The 19,652-nt window shown below is 38.8% G+C and overlaps 1 protein-coding gene and 1 pseudogene across 1 annotated transcript; both read left to right on the top strand.

Moving 5' to 3' along the window:
• The window catches only part of LOC126074056 (olfactory receptor 7G2-like), a 678,546-nt pseudogene that overhangs the window by 197,459 nt on the left and 461,435 nt on the right, over positions 1–19,652 (top strand).
• Positions 7,866–8,552, top strand: LOC126071047 (olfactory receptor 7G2-like). The gene has a single exon (XM_049875351.1). The coding sequence runs from the start codon at positions 7,866–7,868 to the stop codon at positions 8,550–8,552; it is 687 nt and encodes a 228-aa protein (XP_049731308.1).

Below are 19,652 nucleotides of genomic sequence, written 5' to 3'. Positions count from 1 at the left end.
GTTAACCCTTTAACAAGTAGAAAGGGAGCAGCAAAAGAAGCCCCAGGGTACCAGAAGAATGCAAATAATAAAAATTAGAGCAGAATTAAATGAAATAGAGAATAGAAAAACAATTGAAAGAGTTAACATGACAAAAGTTAGTTCGTTGAAAAGATTAAAAAAATTGATAAACCATTAGCCAAAGTGAAAAGAGAAAAACAGGAAAGGAAGGAAATAACCCGAATAAGAACATAAAAAATGCAACATAGCCAACTGAAATTAAAAGAATTAGAATACTATGAAAAATTGTACTCCAATAAATACAAAAACCTACAGGAAATGGACAAATTTCTAGAAACATACTACCTACCCGAATTAACACAAAATAATGTGAAAATCTGAACATACTCATAACAAAAGAAGAGATTGAAATGGTTATTAAAAAAACCTCCCAACCAAAAAAAGCCCTGGCCCTGATTGTTTCACTGGAGAATTCTATTGAACTTTCAAAGAAGAGTTAGCACCATTCCTATTAAAGACATTTTGGAGCATAGAAAAGGATGGAATACTCCCAAACTCATTCTATGTAGCCAGCATATCCCTGATACCAAAACCAGGTAAAGACACCACAAAGAAAATTACAGATCAATATCCCTCATTTACATAGATGTAAAAATCCTCAACAAAATTCTAGCCAATAGAATTCAACAACATATCAAAAAACTAATTCACCATGACCAAGTAGGATTCATACCATGTATGTAGGGTTGTTTCAACACTGGAAAAACAATCAGGTAATCCATCACATAAATAAGACAAAAGACAAGAACCATACGATCTTATTATTTGATGCAGAAAAGGCATTTGAAAAACCCAACATCAATTCATGATAAAAACTCTCAACAAAATAGGAATAGAAGCAAAATTCCTCATAATAAAGGGCATTTATACAAAGCCAACGGCCAACATCATCCTAAGTGGAGAGAGTCTGAAAGCTTTCCTCTTGAGAATGGGAATCAGACAAGGATGCTCTTTATCACCACATTTATTCAACGTTGTGTTGGAAGTCCTAGCCAGAGCAACAAGGCAAGGAAAAGAAATAAAGGCATCCAAAATGGTAAGGAAGAAGTAAAAGTATCTTTATTTGTGGATGATGTGCTCTTATATACAGAAAACCCAAAGAATCCACAAGAAAACTACTAGAACTAATAGATTTCAGTAAAGTATCAGGACAAAAGACAAACATAGAAAAATCAGTTGGATTCCTCTACACCAATAAAGACAACTTCAAAGAAGAAATCAACAAATCAATACCATATACAATAGCCGACAAGTACATAAAATATTTAGGAATAAATCTAACCAGAGGCATCAAATGCCGGCACAACAAAAACTACAAGACACTACTGCAAGAAACCAAACGAGACTTATATCAGTGAAAAAATATACCTTGCTTGTGGATAGGAAGGCTTAACATTGTGAAAATGTCAATTTTACCCAAAGTGATCTACAGATACCATGCAATCTCAATTCAAATTCCAAAAACATTTTTTAATGCAATGGAGAAACAAATCACCAACTTCATATGGAAGGGAAAGAGGCCCTGGAGAAGTAAGGCATTGCTGAAAAAGAAGAACAAAGTGGAATGCCTCACTCTATCTGATTTTAGGACCTAACATACTGACACAATAGTGAAAACAGCCTGGTACTGGTATAACAACACATGCATAGACCAATGGAACAGAATTGAGAATCCATACTTAAATCCATCCGCACATGAGCAGCTGGTATTTGACAAAGGCCCAGAGTAAGTTAAATGGGGAAAAGACAGTCTCTTTAAGAAATGGTGTTGGCGTAACTTCATATCCATCTGCAAAAAAAAAAATGAAACAAGACGCATACCTCACACGATGCACCAACCTAAGTCAAAATGGATCAAAGACCTAAATATAAAGTTTAAAACGATAAAAATCATGGAAGAAAAGATAGGGTCAACACTAAAAGCCCTAATACATGGCCTAAACAGTATACAAAACATTACTAACAATGTACAGACTAGATAACTGGGAGCTCCTAAAAATCAAATACTTCTGCTCATCCAAAGACTTCACCAAAAGAGTAAAAAAGACAACCCACACACTGGCAATCTGATCAGCATCTAATCTCTAAAATTTACAAGATACTGCAAAACCTCAGCAACAAAAAGACAAATAACCCAATTAAAAAATGGGCAAAGGATTGATAAAGAAAAATGTTGAATCCATGAAACATTTCATAACATGGAGGAATCTGGAAGGCATTATGCTGAGTGAAATCAGTCAATTGCGAAAGGACAAATATTATATAAGACCACTATTATAAGAAATGGAGAAAGAGTTTAAGCAAAGAAAAAAATACCCTTTGATGTTTACGAGAGGGGGGAGGGTGGGAAGGAGAGAGAGGGGCATTCACTAATTAGATAGTAGGTAAGTTTCATTTTAGGTGAAGGGAAAGATGATACACAATAAAGGAGAGGTCAACACAAATGGACTAAACCAAAAACAAAGAAGTTTCCTTAAAAAACTGAACACTTCAACGGCCAGCATAGCAGGGGAGGGAGTTTGAGTACCAGGGTTTCAGGGGACATCTAAGTCAATTGACATAATAAAATCTATTAAGAAAACATTCTGCATCCCACTTTGGAGAGTGGTGTCTGCAGTCCTAAACACTAACAAGCGGCCATCTAAGATGCATGAATGGGTCTCAACCCACCTGGAACACGGAAGAATGAAAAACACCAAAGGCACAAAATAATTATGAGCCTAAGAGACAAAAAGGACCACATAAACCAAAGACTACATCAGCCCGACACCTGAACAGCTAGATGTTACCTAGCCACAACTAATGACTGCCCTAACAGGGAACTCAACAGAGGAATCCTGAGGAAGCAGGAGAGCAGTGGGATGCAGACTCCAAATTTTTGTAAAAAGACCAGACTTAATGGTCAGACTGGGACTGGTGGAACTCCGGAGGCTAGGGACCCCAGGTCTTCTGTTACCCCAGGGCAGGAACCATTCCCAAAGCCAACTCTTCAGACAGGGATTGGACTGGAATAGGGGATAGAAAATGAGAATGGTGAAGAACAAGCTTCTTGGATCAAGTAGACACATGAGACTATGTTGGCATCTCCTGTCTGGAGGGGAGATGAGAGAGGGCAGAGGTGGCCAGAAGTTACCTGACTGTTCACGAGGAGAGAGAGGGGAGGGAAGCACTGTGCTATCTCATCAGAGGGAGAGCAATTAGGAGTGTATAGCAAGGTGTAGGAAACCCTGGTACCATAGTGGTTAAGAGCTACAGCTGCTAACCAAAAGATTGGCAGTTCAAATCCACCAGGGGCTCCTTGGAAACCTTATGGGGCAGTTCTACTCTGTCCTATGGGGTTGCTATGAGTCAGAATTGACTCAATGGCAACGGGTTTGGTTTTTGGTTTTAGCAAGGTGTGTGTAAATTTTTGTATGAGAGACTGACCTGATTTGTAAACTTTCACTTAAAGCACAATAAAAATTAATTAAAAAAAAAAATGGGCAAAGGATATGAACAGGCACTTCACCAAGGAAGACATTCAAGTGGCTAACAGATACATGAAGAAATGCTCACGATCATTAGCCATTAGAGAAATACAAATGAAAACTGCAATGAGAAACCATCTCACTCTAGCGAGGCTAGCATTAGTCCAAAAAACACAACATAATGAATATTGGAGAGGTTATAGAGAGATTGGAACACTTATGCACTGCTGGTGGGAATGTAAAATGGTACAACTACTTTGGAAATCAATTTGGTACTTCCTTAAAAAGATACAAATAGAAGTACCGTACGATCCAGCAATCCCATTCCTTGGAATGTATTCTGGAGAAATAAAAGTCCTCACACAAATAGATATATGCACACCCATGTTCATTGCAGCACTGTTCACAATATCAAAAAGATGAAAACAACTAAGGTGCCCAAAAACAGATGAATGGATAAACAAATTATGGTATATTCATACAATGGGATACTATGCAAAGATAAAGAACAATAATAAATCTGTGAAATATCTCATGGATGAATCTGGAAGGCATTATGCTGAGTGAAGTTAGTCAGTCACATAAAGACAAATATTGCAGAAGACCACTATTATAAGAACTCGAATAAAGGTTTAAACACAAAAGAAAACATTCTTTGATGGTTATGAGGGTGGGGAGGGAGGGAGAGGGATATTCACAAACTAGATCAAAAAAAAAAAAAAAACTAGATAGTGCACAAGAATTATTTTCAGTGAAGGGAAGGACAATACACAATACAGGGGAAGTCAGCACAACTGGACTAAACCCAAAGCTGAGAAGTTTTTTGAATACAGCCAAACACTTTGAAGGACAGAATAATAGGGACAGGGGTCTGGGGACCATGGTTTCAGGGGACATCTAGGTCAATTGGCATAACAAAGTGTACTAAGAAAACATTCTGCATACTACTTTGCTGAGTGGCCTCTGGGGTTTTAAAAGCTAGTGGGCAGCCATCTAAAATGCATCAATTGTTCCCAGCCTACCTGGAGCAAAGGAGAATGAAGAACATCAAAGACACAGAGAAATATGAGCCCAAGAGACAGAAAGGGCCACATAAACCAGAAACTCCATCAGCCTGAGACCAGAAGAACTAGATGGTGCCTGGCTACCTCCAATGACTGGTCTGACAAGGAACACAACAGAGAGTCCCTGAAGGAGCAGGAGAAAAATGGAATGCAGAGCTAAAATTCTAGTAAACAAACAAACAAACAAAACCAGACTTAATAGTCTGATTGAGACTGGAGAGACCCCAGAAGACATGTCCCCCAACTCTCTGTTAACCCAGAACTGAAACGATTCCAAAGCCAACTCTGCAGATAAAGATTAGATTTGACGATAAGACATAAAATAGTACTCGTGAAGAGAGTGCTTCTTAGCTCAAGTAGATACATGATACTAAATGGGCAGCTCCTGTTGAGAGAAGGAGATGACAAGACAAAAAGGGACAAGAGCTGGTTGAATGGATACGGGAAATCCAGGGTGGAAAGGAGGAGTGTGCTGTCACATTACAGGGAGAGCAGCTAGCGTCACATGACAATGTGTGTACAAATATTTGTATGAGAAACTAACTTGAACTGTAAACTTTTACTTGAAGCACAATAAAAAAAAGGGAGGGGGACTATGACTGGCAGATTCTATTTGAATGGAAGCTTTCAGTAGAAGTTTACATTCTTCTTTTTGAAGCCACTATGACTTCTTATTTTTTTTTATTATGTCATATGTTTGAAGTAAATGAGTTTAAGATGGCGAAGAGTGACATAACACCATCTTATCTCAAATTGTTTTTCATATAATATATTGAGAACACAATAGATTAGCAACCAGAATTCATATGGAAACAACATGTGGTAACATAAATTGACAAACACATGAAAATATTGAATTCCTTAAAGACTTTTAAGTGAATATTCACATGGAACACCATCTTCGTCTCTTAAATAATGGTTGTCATCTAGCTAAATCTACTGGGAGTATAGATAAACCTGCATACTATTGCCTAGCCAGTGATATTGTGATTTCTCACAACTGCATTAAAAATCAAGAGCCAAAATATCAACCCACATTCCACAAATGTGAAGAAAAATGTGTATCAAAATTATAGGGACACAACAAGAAAAAAGCCGATTATGAAACCCTAAAAAGGGAGTAACTACTCTGTCTACAGTGATCACGGTCAGAAGTTATCACAGAGAATAGCTTAAAATATGCTCCATGAAAATATATAGAATAAAGATTAAGGATCAGGGGATATTCAATGCCAGTTAGGAAGTAACAAGGCTACATTTTTGCATTTTACTATAATGCAAATTGAATCAGACTTTCTAACGTCATTGGTAAGATGGAGATGCTTTCGGGTGTACTCAAAAAAGACTGCAATGCAATTAGAGAAGTATGGTATATCCATGTCTGCAAGGTATGTGACTTGGAGGTGAGAGAAACAGGTAGAGAGAGGTAAATGGCTTGCAGCTGGTCTCCTAGGGGCTGGGAATCAGCTGTCCTGAATTCTACCTTCTATTTTTTGGTCTTTAAAGATTTGCAATGTCCTGGGATCAGAATGACAATAGAAGTATTTGATTAATGAGGAACTTTGGATATTGAGCCCCCAGGGACACAGAGGTTACAAATAGTCTACCTGTAACCACCTCACTCACTTCGATAGCCAAATAATATGCATGCAGACATTACCACTTTTGTTATTCCTCTCCCATCAAGAAGCAGTACTCCACCAACAGATGATCCTCTTGCCGGGGAGCCTGGTGCCTCACTTGGTCCCTCTGCCTTTCCTAAGGAAAGCTCTTCCATCTACATCATCCAACATCCAGGACAGATGTCAAGCATCATTCCTTAGTGATGCCAGCCAGGTAACCTAAATCCCTTAGTTAATGCTTGGAAATGAGGACAGGTGTTTTAATACAGGTTCATCCAGGGGAATGATGCATGTGAAGATAGTATGAGCATGAAATGATTGGAATCAAGTCACCCTTGAACTTCTGCCTGTCTCCCATTTCCCTGACATGTTTCCTTTTATCTTTGAACCGATAGCAAGGAGTTGTCATTCTGCTAGTGTCCTCTCTCTCCACAATGGCAAGGATCGTTTTCTTCCTGAATAGAAGCCTGCCCCTTCTCAAGCAGGATGACTGTTTTAAAATTCTGACATTTATAACATTCTTGTGGTGGTGAAGAGGGTTTATCAACATCACCTTATCTTCCCATTCCTGCTTTTTAACACACATTTGTATTACAGGTTTTCCCTGCTATCCGAAAGTAAAGTATTCCTATGAATCCTTTCATAAGCCGAAATGGCGCAAAGTGAAGAAGCAATTACCATTAATTTATACGGAAAAAATTTTGGAAGGTTCCAAGACTCAAAACATAACCCACTAAGTCATACCAAATAACACGTATAACCTGAAATAATGCTAACATATAGTGTTGATATGCACAGTTCAAAGCTATTGCAGTTTAATGCCAAGTGTACTTTTCAAAGAAGGAGCTTTGGGACAGACTCTCGTCACTAGGAGCTGTGCAATGCCTCCTTAAATGCTCACTGCAAAACACTGAACGCTAGTTTCGATTTTCACGTTTTTCTGCAAAAGTGAAATCCAACTTAAATGTCTTTCGGCTAGCGAAGAAAACCATTACTGATGTATTTTGTAAAAGCAAAGTGCAAAAAAGTGAACTTTTCAAAAGCAGGGGATGCCTGCATTTCTGTTGCCCCGTTCTAATTTCTGAGGAAAGCACTGGAATCCGAGACAGTCTCACCAGGCTGCCTCCAGAGTCTATTTTTCTCAACAAAATTACCAAGTATGTCAAATGACAAAAAGAGCACAAGGAATGTAATTAAAAAAAAAAAGACCACCCTCTTACCCTTTCCAAAATAAATAAATGTTGATGCTCTGCTCTATTAGCTTCTGCATTTTTAAAAAATAACCAAATAAAATGCATGCAGACAGTACCACCTTTGTGTTATCCCCTCCCATTCCGCTCATTCTCATCCGAAGATGCTGCTTCCTGACCTTTGAATGCAATTACCTCATCTTTTCCTTCAGATTCATCAGCAATATGGGACCTAGAAACCAAACAGGTGTTTCGGAGTTTTTTCTCCTGACACTGACAGAGGATCCGGAACTGCGGTCCCTCTTTATCCTGTTTCTGTCCATATATCTGCTCACAGTCCTGGGAAACCTGCTCATCATCCTGGCCGTCAGCTCTGACTCTCACCTTCACACCCCCATGTACTTTTTTCTTTCCAATCTCTCCTTTGCTGACATCTGTTTCAGCACCACCACGATCCCAAAGATGCTGGTGAACCTCCAAGGACAGAATCAGAGCATCACTTACCCAGGATGCCTCACCCAGGTCTGCTTTGTGCTGGTTTTTGCTAGTTTGGAAAGTTTTCTCCTTTCAGTAATGGCCTATGACCGCTATGTGGCCATTTGTCACCCACTGAGATACACGGCTATCATAAATCCCCGCCTCTGTGGCCTGCTGAGTCTAGTCTCCTTGCTCATTAGCATTTCGGATGCCCTGTTCCTCAGTCTGATGTTGTTGCGACTGTCCTTCTGCACAGACCTGGAAATTCCTTGCTTCTTCTGTGAATTTGTTCAGGTCATCAAAGTTGCCTGTTTTGAAGCCCTCATCAATAACATCATCTTATATTTTGCAGCTAGCATACTGGGTGCTCTTCCTTTCTCTGGAATCATTTTCTCTTATACTCAAATTGTCTCCTCCATTTTGAGAATACCTTCAGCAGGTGGAAAGTATAAAGCTTTTTCTACCTGTGGGTCTCACCTTTCAGTTGTTTCCTTATTCTACGTGTCAACTTTTGGCACAACATTTACACACTCTTCTAGAAAGACTGCAGTAGCTTCAATGCTGTACACTGTAGTTACTCCCATGATGAACCCCTTCATCTACAGCCTGAGAAACAGGGACATAAAGGGAGCCTTGGGGAACATTATGAGGTGCACACCTGCTTTTCAGTGATTGTATTGTCTGCTTTGGGTTGGATTTCTAGATTGACTTAAAGTGATAGAGTCACAGATGGCTACAACACACTCAGCTATCATATCTGGACATCGTGCTTGGAGACACAAAACTGACTGTTTGTCCGAGGACATGTTGTTAATAGATCTCTCCATAGAATCATACAGAAGACATCTCCTCCCATTTTATCACTGAGAATAACATCACATATCCCTTTCTAATGAAAGTTTTGTTTGGGGAAAAGAATTGCTATGAGAGCTTTAGACTGACCATGTAAAGAATATTTTCTGTTGGGAAGTTAATTCCTATAACCACTAAAAGCACTTAATCCAATGCCTGGCACAGGATACTCAATCAAATTTAGGTAGGATCATTGTGTTCCGTATGTTGCTGTAATTTATACGGCGTATTTTTCCTTGTTCTCGTGTCTTTTACACTTTCTTCAGCAGTTTTATTGGTTTACCATTATTCTAATATCTATTTCCACGTTTTATTCATCTTAGTAATTACATCAAATGAATGAATAATTGTTGAGTAGGCAGGGTAGAGTTGGCAGTCTTTTTTGGAACCACATTTGGTTTGATCCTTAAAAAACCAAAAACAAAAAATACTGATGAGAGTGTACATGAGATTTTTCTTTTCTCATTAGTCACCTTATGTTGCAGTTTTTCTTTCTCAACTCTGGTGAGTCCACACAGAGGCTGGTTAAAATTAACTTAATCATTAAAGTCTTAGTGGGTTGTCTGCACTCTTAGGAATCTCATGCAAAACTTTGTAATGTTTTCTTATGAAGAAAACAATTTTTCTACAGACATGGACTTTATTTCAAGGAAGAAATGTAGAGTGTAAAATGAAATGGGACCAAAGGCTAGTTGGCAAACTTAAGAAGATTAGTTTCCCCACAATCACAAAGAAGCAGGGCCATCAGTCAGAATCATCTCTGTGGTGTCAGGGTGACAACAGGACAGATCTTGTAGAAGAATTAATGCAGTGTCTGGAGATCCTTCAGTTCTGGTCATCATTAATGGTGGCTGTGGGATTGTGTTCAGCACTAAACCAGGAGGTCAGCTCCTCACCAGGCGTATTGTAGTGCAAAGCTGTCTACATGTACGTTCATAAAGCACGTGCAGAGATGAGTCACCTGAGACCTTGTTTGTAGTGCTGTTTTCCATACCTCACCCAAGACCTACTGACTTTGATATCTGGGGAGACATCTGAAGGATGAACATTCTAAATAATTACTTCTTTGAGATTTTGATGCATGCTGAAGTTTGAGAAGAATGACTTTAATATTAGAAGATGAAAGAATGGATTTAGAATCTAGAATATGAAAGAATCTGGAAAGTGAAATCTTTTCAATTTTACTTATTAAAATATCACGTGCAAAGTACTGTATGAAATGTGTCAGTCGTTCTTAAAGAATAGTAATACAATGAGAACTCATATACCTATGTCCCAGGTTATAAATAAAGTAATGGCATCACCATATAATCCAATGAATACTCTCCCTGTACCCTTCCAGTGGCAAAAACTATCCTGAATTCTATATTTATCTTTTTCTCTTAAGTTCTGTTTTGTTGAATCTTATTGTTATGGATTTAATTTAAAAAAAAAAAAAGCCTCCTAAAAAGGTAGGTTGAAGTCCTAACTCCTTTAAGTGTGACTTCATTTGGAAATAATACCTTTGAAGATGTTATTTGTTAAGATGAGGTCACACTGGAGTATGTTTGAACAGAACAAGGGGATACTGAGTGATATAAAGTCAGGAAAGTTGTGTGTCAGGGTTGTGTCTTTCACCATACTTATTCAATCTGTATGCTGAGCAAATAATCCAAGAAGCTGGACTATAGGAAGAAAAAGATGACCTCAGCACTGGAGGAAGACTCATTAACAGCCTGTGCTATGCAGATGACACAACCTTGCTTGCTGAAACTGAAGAGGACCTGAAGTATTTATATGCATACATATATATGTACATACATACATGTATGTATGTACATATGTATGTATGTATTGTGTACTATCCTAGTGGGAATGAAGTGGTATCTGTTTGTTGTTTTTAATTTTTTTTTATTGTGGTAAAATATATATAACAGAAGTATTCCATTTAATCTTAAGTTGTAAAATTCATGACATTAATTACATGCATTATATTGTGCTAACATCATTAATCATTTCCAAAAGATTTGCATTACCCAAAAGAGAAACTCAGTACACCTTCAGCAATAACTCTCAGCTCCATTTTCTCCCATCTACTGGTAACCACTAATAGACTTTGCTCCCTAGGCATTTGTATGACTAGGTGTTTTACATAAGTGGGATATAAGGAGCCCTAGTAGATCATAAGAAACCCTGGTGGCTTAGTGATTAAGAGCTACAGCTGCTAAGGAATAGTTCAGCAGTTTGAATCCCACCAGGTGATCCTTGAAACTCTATGGGGTGGTTATACTCTGCCCTATAGGAAGGATCACTATGAGTTGGAATTCACTTGACCGTAAGGGGTTTGATTTTCTTTTTGTGGTGGATCATAAAATATTTATCCCTTTGTGCCTGACTTATTTCATTCAGCATAAAAATTTCAAGCTTCATCTATGTTTCAGTATGTATCAAGACTTCATTTCTCTTTATGACTACATAATATTCCATTGTAGGAATATACAAAATTTTGTTTATCCATTCTTCTGTTGACTATGCAAAGGCATTTGACTGAGTAGATCATAACAAATTATGGAGAACATTGGGAAGACTGAGAATTTTGGACCACTTAATTATGCTCATGAGAAACCTGTACTTAGATCAAGAGGCAATCATTCGAACAGAACAAGGGGATGCTTTGTGCTTTATAGACAAGAAAGGTGAGCATCAGGGTTGCATCCTTTCACCGTACCTATTCAATCTGTATGCCGAGCAAATAATCCTAGAAGCTGGACTGTATGAAGAAGAACTGGGCATCAGGATTGGTGGAAGACTCACAAACAACCTGGTACTTTTGTGAGAAGAGGGATGTCTTTGAATATACAATTAAATTACATAAGTGTTCTGTGTCCACGTGTGCATGGTACTTACAATGGATGTGAGCAGAAAGACTTGGAGGAAAGTGGATGACATATCCTTGGGGTAGGAATCAGCCAGTGCTAAACTCTTTGAGCCTTGCTTCTTAACAATTTTCTCTGCCCTGAGATCAGAATGACAACAAAAGAGTTTGACTAATAAGGAGCTTTGGATATTGAAACCTCAAGGGCCATGGAGACTACAAATAGTCTGTCTACAACCACACACTCAACAGCCTTGCCCAGGTCAGTAAGCAGCACAACTCCCTGAGTACAGCACTTTCATTTTTATAATTCAGTGTCCAAGAACTTAATGTCACTTCTTAGTGATAGCACCTAGGTAATTTGAAGTTCCCCAAATTACGTTTTGCAAATAGGGAGAGATCTTTTTCTAACAGTCCATCTAGGGGCAGCTGTGAAGTAGGTACTTGCAGAAGGTGAGCAGAATGGAGTCATGTGTGAGATTCCTGCCTAATTGTTGATCCTTTTGACATATTTCCTTGTACCTTTACACCAATACTTGAACAACTGTCATTCTGCTAATATCCTACTCTGACTCTAAAATTCCAGGGACTTTTCCCATCTCAAGACAAACTTGTCCTTGCTCAATTTTGACGAATGTTCTAGATTTTTCCAAAAAAAAATTAATATTGTTTTGAGAGAGGAGGGGTGTATGGTGATCTATTCTCACATTTCTATATATGATTCTTAATACTGCTTTGCAGGGAAGATCATTGGTCTTCATTCTGTTATCTGTTTATAAGAATTCTGAGGGAGGAGGTGGAAAATTAGACAGAACCCACAGGCTAAATCAGCCATTTACCTGTTTCCTTTCATTGATCAATGAAGTATTCTAACAGGCACAACAGCACAGAAGAACAGGAGAAATACCCATGTATTTATGGTACTAGAATTAATAAATTGTGATATTTTGCCATAACAACTATCTTCTTAAAATAACACAATAATATGCATAAAGATGACATACTCTTTTTATTCCTGTCCATTTCCTTCCTTTGTTTCTCAGAGGCAACTATAGTCTTGAATTTGGTAAGCCTCTAGGCATTAGGGTATTCAATCACTAAAATTTGAAGAAGGAGGTAGTGGAGGAGAGAGGAGGACTGAGAGAAAAAGAGTGAAAGAGGAAGGAAAAAAGGAAGAGGAGGAAAAAGGAAATAGAGTGAGCATAGAGAAGGATTTGTAATATCTATTTTGTTTCACATTATAGATGTGAGGCTTCCTCTAAAATGACGGATCCTTGTATATCTATTATGTGTCTCATCACATCTATTTTTTCCATCAGACTCATCAACAACATGGAATCAGAAAACAAAACATGTGAAAAATAAGCAGGATTCCTCCCTCTCATACTCTCAGAGAATCCAGCACCGTAGCCCCTCCTCTTTAGGCTGTTCCCATCCATGTACCTAGTCAATGATCTCAGGAACCTGATCTTCATCCTGGGCTTCAAGTTGAATCCTACCTCTGCTCTGTAGTAGCTGTCTGACCTTTGACAATTTGCTTCAAGCTCAGTTTCAACATCTATAAAGTTGGCATAAGTATATTAGTTCATGTGTTGGGTAACGTTGGAGATGCCTCAACTTTATAAATGATACAAACAGGGTCAAATATTAAAAACAATTATCACTCCTAACAAAGGTTTCAGAGATAGGGAAGTCCAGGTACGCAGCTATAATGTTGCATTTTCACTCTTCATATGTTGGTTCCTCCCTAAGGTTGTTTTCCTTATGGTCACCAAAGGCTGCAGCAGTACAAAGATCATTTCAGAAACAACAATAGGAACAGAAACCTGACTGCCTCTATTTGGTCTCTTTGTGATGGAGAGATAGTCTTCCCAACGAATCATTTAGAAGACGGCGCATATTATCAGCCTGGTATGGTACATATGCCCTGCCCAAATCTAATTACTTTTAAGAGAAATTTCATTACCTTGAGAGGCTTAGACTAATTCTTTTATTAGGAAAGTCTGATGTGGAGTCAAGCACCATAGTGACTACAAATGCATACTTTAATGTCAATTCGTATTACTGTGGTGGCTTGTATGTTGTTGTAATGCTGGAAGCTATACCACCAGTATTTCAAACATCAGCAGGGTCACCTATTGTGGACAGGTTTCAGTAGAACTTCCAGACTAAGGCAGACTGGGAAGAAAGGCCTAGCAAGCTACTTCTAAAAATCAGCCGATGAAAACATGATGGAGAACAGAATATGGTTCTGGACCTTCAAATCACTTACTTTGAATGCATCATCAGAAGGGACCAATCATTAGAAAGACGTCATGTTTTATAAAGCTGAGGAACAGCAAAGGCCAGGGAAACCTTCAAGGAGATGGATTGACAACAGCCACTACAATGAACACAAACATACCAAAAATTGTGAAGGTGGCACAAGATCAAGGAGGATTTCATTTGGTTATACATGGTGTCCAATTAGTTGGTACTGACTCAGTAGCAACTAACCGCAACAAATACAATGCCTGCCACCTAAGAAGTATTCAATGTGCTCAATGAATGTGAGCCAACACAATTTTATTTCAGGTCTGGCTTTCTCATTCTGCTCCTTTCTTTTCTTTCCTGCTACTTTCACATATTAGAAGCACTTGCCTCAGCACTTAGCCTAGCAGAGCACCTTTAACTGTTAACCCCATTTGGAAGTGCCTCAGAAGAAGAGCACTTCTGTACCCAATGCCAAGCCTCCTCCTAGGTTGCAACCAATGACTCATCAACACACCTTTTAAAGGCCTGACCCTCTTCCTCCAACTAGGATAACTCAAAAGGGCCATTTCAGTTCCAGAGCTCCCTGCAGGGTCAGCAGAGGCTAATCTTCAGACTGCATCCCAACTCAATTTCTTCCTCTGCCCAATCCTTCTCCCTTCCTTTCTCTTTCACACATGCTGATCCAAGGAGTACTCCCTAAGAAATCTTTGGCATCCTAATCTTCTTCCCAGGAAACCTAACCTGATACACTAAGAAAAGCATGACTGGAGGAGGTGAAGCCAAGATGATGGAGTAGTCAGATGCTTCGTGTGGTCCCTCTTCAACAAATCACACACACACATACACAAAGTAAACTGAATATATATGAAAATCTAAGAGTCCTGAACATCAAAGACAAAGTTGAGAAACTGGAATGAGCAGGAGGGGGACAGACAGTTCAGAAGTAGCTATGAGTTGCCAGACCTGACCTGGCTGGAAATGGCACCCTGCAGGCTGGGTCAACAGGCGCAAGTGGAGAGGCAAGCAGTGACACTTGGGACGTGTTTTCCACATCAGAAGAGAGTGCTCAAACCTCCAGAATCAGCAAGAAAATGTGATCAGTTGGCAAAAGATAAGTACAAGGGTCTAACCTACTGGACGATTTAAAAAAAACCTTTTTGGGAAGTACCTCTTTCCCATTTATCTGCCACTTCTCCACTCTGCTGTGGATCCCCAGCCAGCTTCAGCTATTGCTGCACTCCTTGGGCCAGAAGCAGGACTCGTTACTCACCCCAGCCATTCTCCTGGCTTTGGAGAGGGAACAAACTAACAAACAGGAAAAATTAATCTACCAGCTCCCCCAAGCTGGGAACTTGGGGCAGACACAGCCCCTTACCTAGGCACAGGCATAAGGGGTCCAAAGACTTTGAATGCCTTTCACCACTGCATAGAGCTGTGTGGGCCCATTTCAACAGCATAGGCCCTCATAAGCACAGTATAACAGGGTATATTCCTGAAGTCTACTTTCATCTGTATCTGCCATAAGGGGGAGTGCTAGGTTCCTGACATTTGACACCACCCTGCCCTTTAAGCACAGTCCTCACCTCCCCACATCAGAGGCCTGAGTACTGGTGGCCCCACCCACTCCACTGAACCACTCATGACAGGGATGCAAGAATAAGTGGTGACTCCTAGCTCTTACAGCCAGTAGTCTTGAGTGTCCATAGTCTGGCTGCAAAACCCACCTACCTACATACTCTAGGGAACAGGAACACACCTTCCACGCAGACAATCGGGGCAGCAATCAGCCCCCTGCCTTGATGAGCATATGACCCTTTATTACAGCCAGATACCTGTGCCTGATCCAATCTCTCCTGCCCGTCTAGGACTGTAGGTGAGAATCTGCACTACACACTTGATGACCAACGACAAGAAACCTAGCTGAATCCACACAAGAAAAGTAAATGGACTCCTGGGCTTACATATCCAGTAATAGCACCAGCCACCTGGAGACAGGATATGAGAGTTTCAAGGGTGCCAATAATCAAACTAGCTCACACGAACAGCCTATGTGGGTATATGAAAACAAAACAAGAAGCTAGGATGCAGTAAACAAACATAAAAGAAATAAATATAGTAACTTATTGATGGCTCAGAGATAACAGTCAATATAAAAATCACATAAAGAGGCAGACCACGATGACTTCAGCAAGCCACCAAAACAAGGAATCAAGAAACCTTCCAGACAAAAAAAATTTCTTGGAATTACCAGAGGTAGAATTCAAAAGACTAATATGCTGAAATCTTCAAGAGATCAGGAAGGAGATCAAGCAAAATGCAGAACAAGCCAAGAAACACAGAGACAAAGCCATAGAGGAACTTAAGAAGCTTATACAAGAGCATAATGACAAATATAACAGGCTGCAAGAATCCATAGAGAGACGTCAAACAGAAATCCAAAAGATTAACAATAAAATTTCAGAATTAGACAACTCAATAGAAAGCCATAGGAGCAGAATTGAGGCAATGGAAGTCAGAATTAGTGAGACTGAAGACAAAGCACTTGACACCAACTTATTTGAGGAAAAATCTGATTAAAGAATTTTTTTTTTTTAATGAAGATACCCTAAGGATTATGTGAGACTCTATCAAGAGGAAAACCTACGAGTGGTTGGAGTACCAGAACAGGGATGAATAACAAAGAATACAGAGAGAATTTTTGAAGATTTGTTGGTAGAAAACGTCACTGAAATCATGAAAGATTAGAAGATATCTATCCAAGGAGCTCACCAAACCCCATAAAAGATAGATTCTAAAAGAAACTCACCAAACCAAAAAAAGTCACCAAGACATATTATAATCAAACTTGCCAAAACCAAAGATAAAGAGAGAATTTTAAAAGTGGCTAAAGATAAACAAGAAGTTACACAGAAGAATCCATAAGACTAAGCTCAGACTACTCAGCAGAAACCATGCAGGCAAGAAGGCAACGGAATGATACATACAAAGCCTTGAAGGAAAAAAAAAATTGCCAGCCAAGATTAATATATCCAGCAAAACTGTCTCTCAAATATGATGGCAAAATTAGGACATTCTCAGATAAATAGAAGTTTAGGGAATTTGCAAAAACCAAACCAAAATTACAAGAAATACTAAAGGGAGTCCTCCAGTTAGAAAATCAATAATATCAGATAACAACTCAAGACTAGAACACAGGACGGAGCAACCGGATATCAACCCAGATACGGAAGTCACAAAATAAATCAAAGCTAAAACACAGAAAATAGGGAAACAGAGGCGTCAATATGTAAAAGACAACAACACTAAAACAGAAACGAGGGACTTAAAAATGTGGTCATTGATCTTTCATTTGAAGAGGAAGGGAAGGCAATATAAAGAAATCAAAGATTGGTTTAAACTTAGAAAAATAGGGGTAAATATTAAGGTAACCACAAAAGAAACTAACGATCCTATTAAAAAACGAGAAAAACATAGACTCAGCAAATAAAAAATCAACAACAATGAAAAAGGTGAAAAGAAAATGCATAAAAACAACTCAGCACAGAAAATTAAGTGAAACAAAGAAACTACCAACAAACAACGCACCAAAAAAGACATCAAATGACAGCACTAAACTCACACCTGTCAATACTTACTCTGGATGTAAATGGACTAAATGCACCAATGAAGAGACAGAGTGGCAGAATGGATAAAAAACACGATCCATCTATATGCTGCCTACAAGAGACACACCTTAAAGACACAAACAAACTAAAACTCAAAAGATGGAAAAAAATCTATCAAACAAACATCACAGAAGGAACAGAAGGTGGTTGAATGGACACGGGAACTCCAGGGTGGAAAGGAGGAGTGTGCTTTCACATTATAGGGAGAGAACTAGGGTCACATAACAATGTGCGTGTAGATATTTGTATGAGAAACTAACTTAAACTGTAAACTTTAACTTAAAGCACAATAAAAAAAAATATGACTGGCCAATTCTATTTGAATAGAAGGTTTCAGTAGAAGTTTACATTCTTCTTTTTGAACCCACTGTGCCTTCTTATTTTTAATTATGTCATATGTTTGAAGTGAATGAGGTTAGGATGGTGAAGAATGACATTATAATGCCATCTTGTCTCCAATTGGTTTTCATAAAACATATATTGAGAATACTGTAGATTAGCAAATAAAATTCATATGGAAACTACATGTAGTAAAATCAATGGATAAACATATGAAAACATTGTATTCATTAAAGATGAAGGTTTTTAAGTGAATATTCACATGGGACACCATCTTCATCTATTAAATAATTTTTGTCATCTAACTAAATTTACTGAGTATGGATAAACCTACATACTAATGCCTAGCCAGTGACCTTGTGATTTCTCACAGCTCCATTAAAAATCAAAAGCCAAAATATCAACCCATATTCAACTGTGAAGAGAAATGTGTATCAAAATTACTGGGACACAACAAAAAAAAGCTGAATATGAAACCGTAAAAAGGGAGTAACAGGTCTATCTATAGTGATCACAGCCAGAATTGCTCACAGAGAATAGCTTAAAATATGCTCTGTATAAATATACAGAATGAAGAGTGAGAATCAGGGGATATTCAAATGACTCTTAGAAAGTAACAATGCTACAGATTTACATTTTACCATAGCTTAGCTATATTTCTCAAAATATTATTTCTACCATTATATATAAGTTATATTTTCACACCTAAAATTGGAATCAGACTTTTTAATACCTTTGGTGAGATGGATATGCTTTTGGTTGTACTTAAAAAGAAAGCAATGCAATTAGAGAAGGATGGTGTACCCACGTGTGCAAGGTATGTGACGTGAAGGTAAGAGAAACAGGTAGAGGGAAGTAAATGGCATACAGCTGGTCCCCCAGGGGCTGGGAATCAGCTTTCCTGAATTCTACCTTCTATTGTCCTGGCCCTTAAAGATATTCACTGTCCTGTCATCAGAATGACAAGAAAAGTGTTTGGTTAATGAGAAGCTTTGGATATTGAGCCCCCAGGGACCTAGAGTACAAATAGTCTACCTGTGACCACCTCACTCAATATTCCTCCCCCAGCCAGGAAACAGCACACCTGGGAATCCTCCCACAGATGAGCCTCTTGCTCAGGGGCCTGATGCCTCACTTGGTCCTTCTGCATTTCCTGAGCAAAGCTCTCCCATCTGCATCATCCAACATCCAGGGCAGATGTCAAGCATCATTCCTCACTGATGCCAGCCAGGTAACCTAAATCCCTTAGTTAAAGTTTGGAAATGGAGACAGGTGTTTTAATAGTTTCATCCAAGGGAATGACGCATGTGAAAATAGTATGTGCATGAAATGACTGGAATCAAGTCACCCCTGAACTCCTGCCTAACTATCTCCCATCTTTCCGACATGTTTCCTTCTATCTTTGCACTGATGTCAAGGAGCTGTCATTCTACTAGTGTCCTCCTCCCTCTCCACAATGGCAAGGACCATTTTCCTCCTGAACAGCCCCTGCTCTAGCATGATGACTGCTTTCAAATTCTCTGTAATTTCAACATTCTTGTGCTGATGAAACAGGGCTCATTAATATCACCTTATCTTCCCATTCCTGGCTTTCAACATACATTTACATTACAAGTTTCTCCCACTACTCGAAAGTAGAGCATTCCTATGAAACATTTCATAAGCCGAAATGGTGTAAAGCGAAGAAAATTATCATTAATTTATATGGGAAAATTTTGTGAGCATTCCCAGACCCAAAAAATAACTCACCAAATCATACTAAGTAACATCTATAAACCTAAAATGACACTAATGTACAGCGTTAACAGA

Source organism: Elephas maximus, chromosome 3, assembly GCF_024166365.1.
Source record: "Elephas maximus indicus isolate mEleMax1 chromosome 3, mEleMax1 primary haplotype, whole genome shotgun sequence".
NCBI classification, from domain to species: Eukaryota; Metazoa; Chordata; class Mammalia; order Proboscidea; family Elephantidae; genus Elephas; species Elephas maximus.
Note: the sequence above shows the minus strand (reverse complement) of the source record. Positions and strands in the feature narration are given on the sequence as shown.

What these genes read in the sequence shown, in the direction of transcription:
- LOC126071047 (XM_049875351.1), top strand. Translation starts at nt 7,866, where the DNA reads ATGCTGGTGAACCTCCAAGGACAGAATCAGAGCATCACTTACCCAGGA.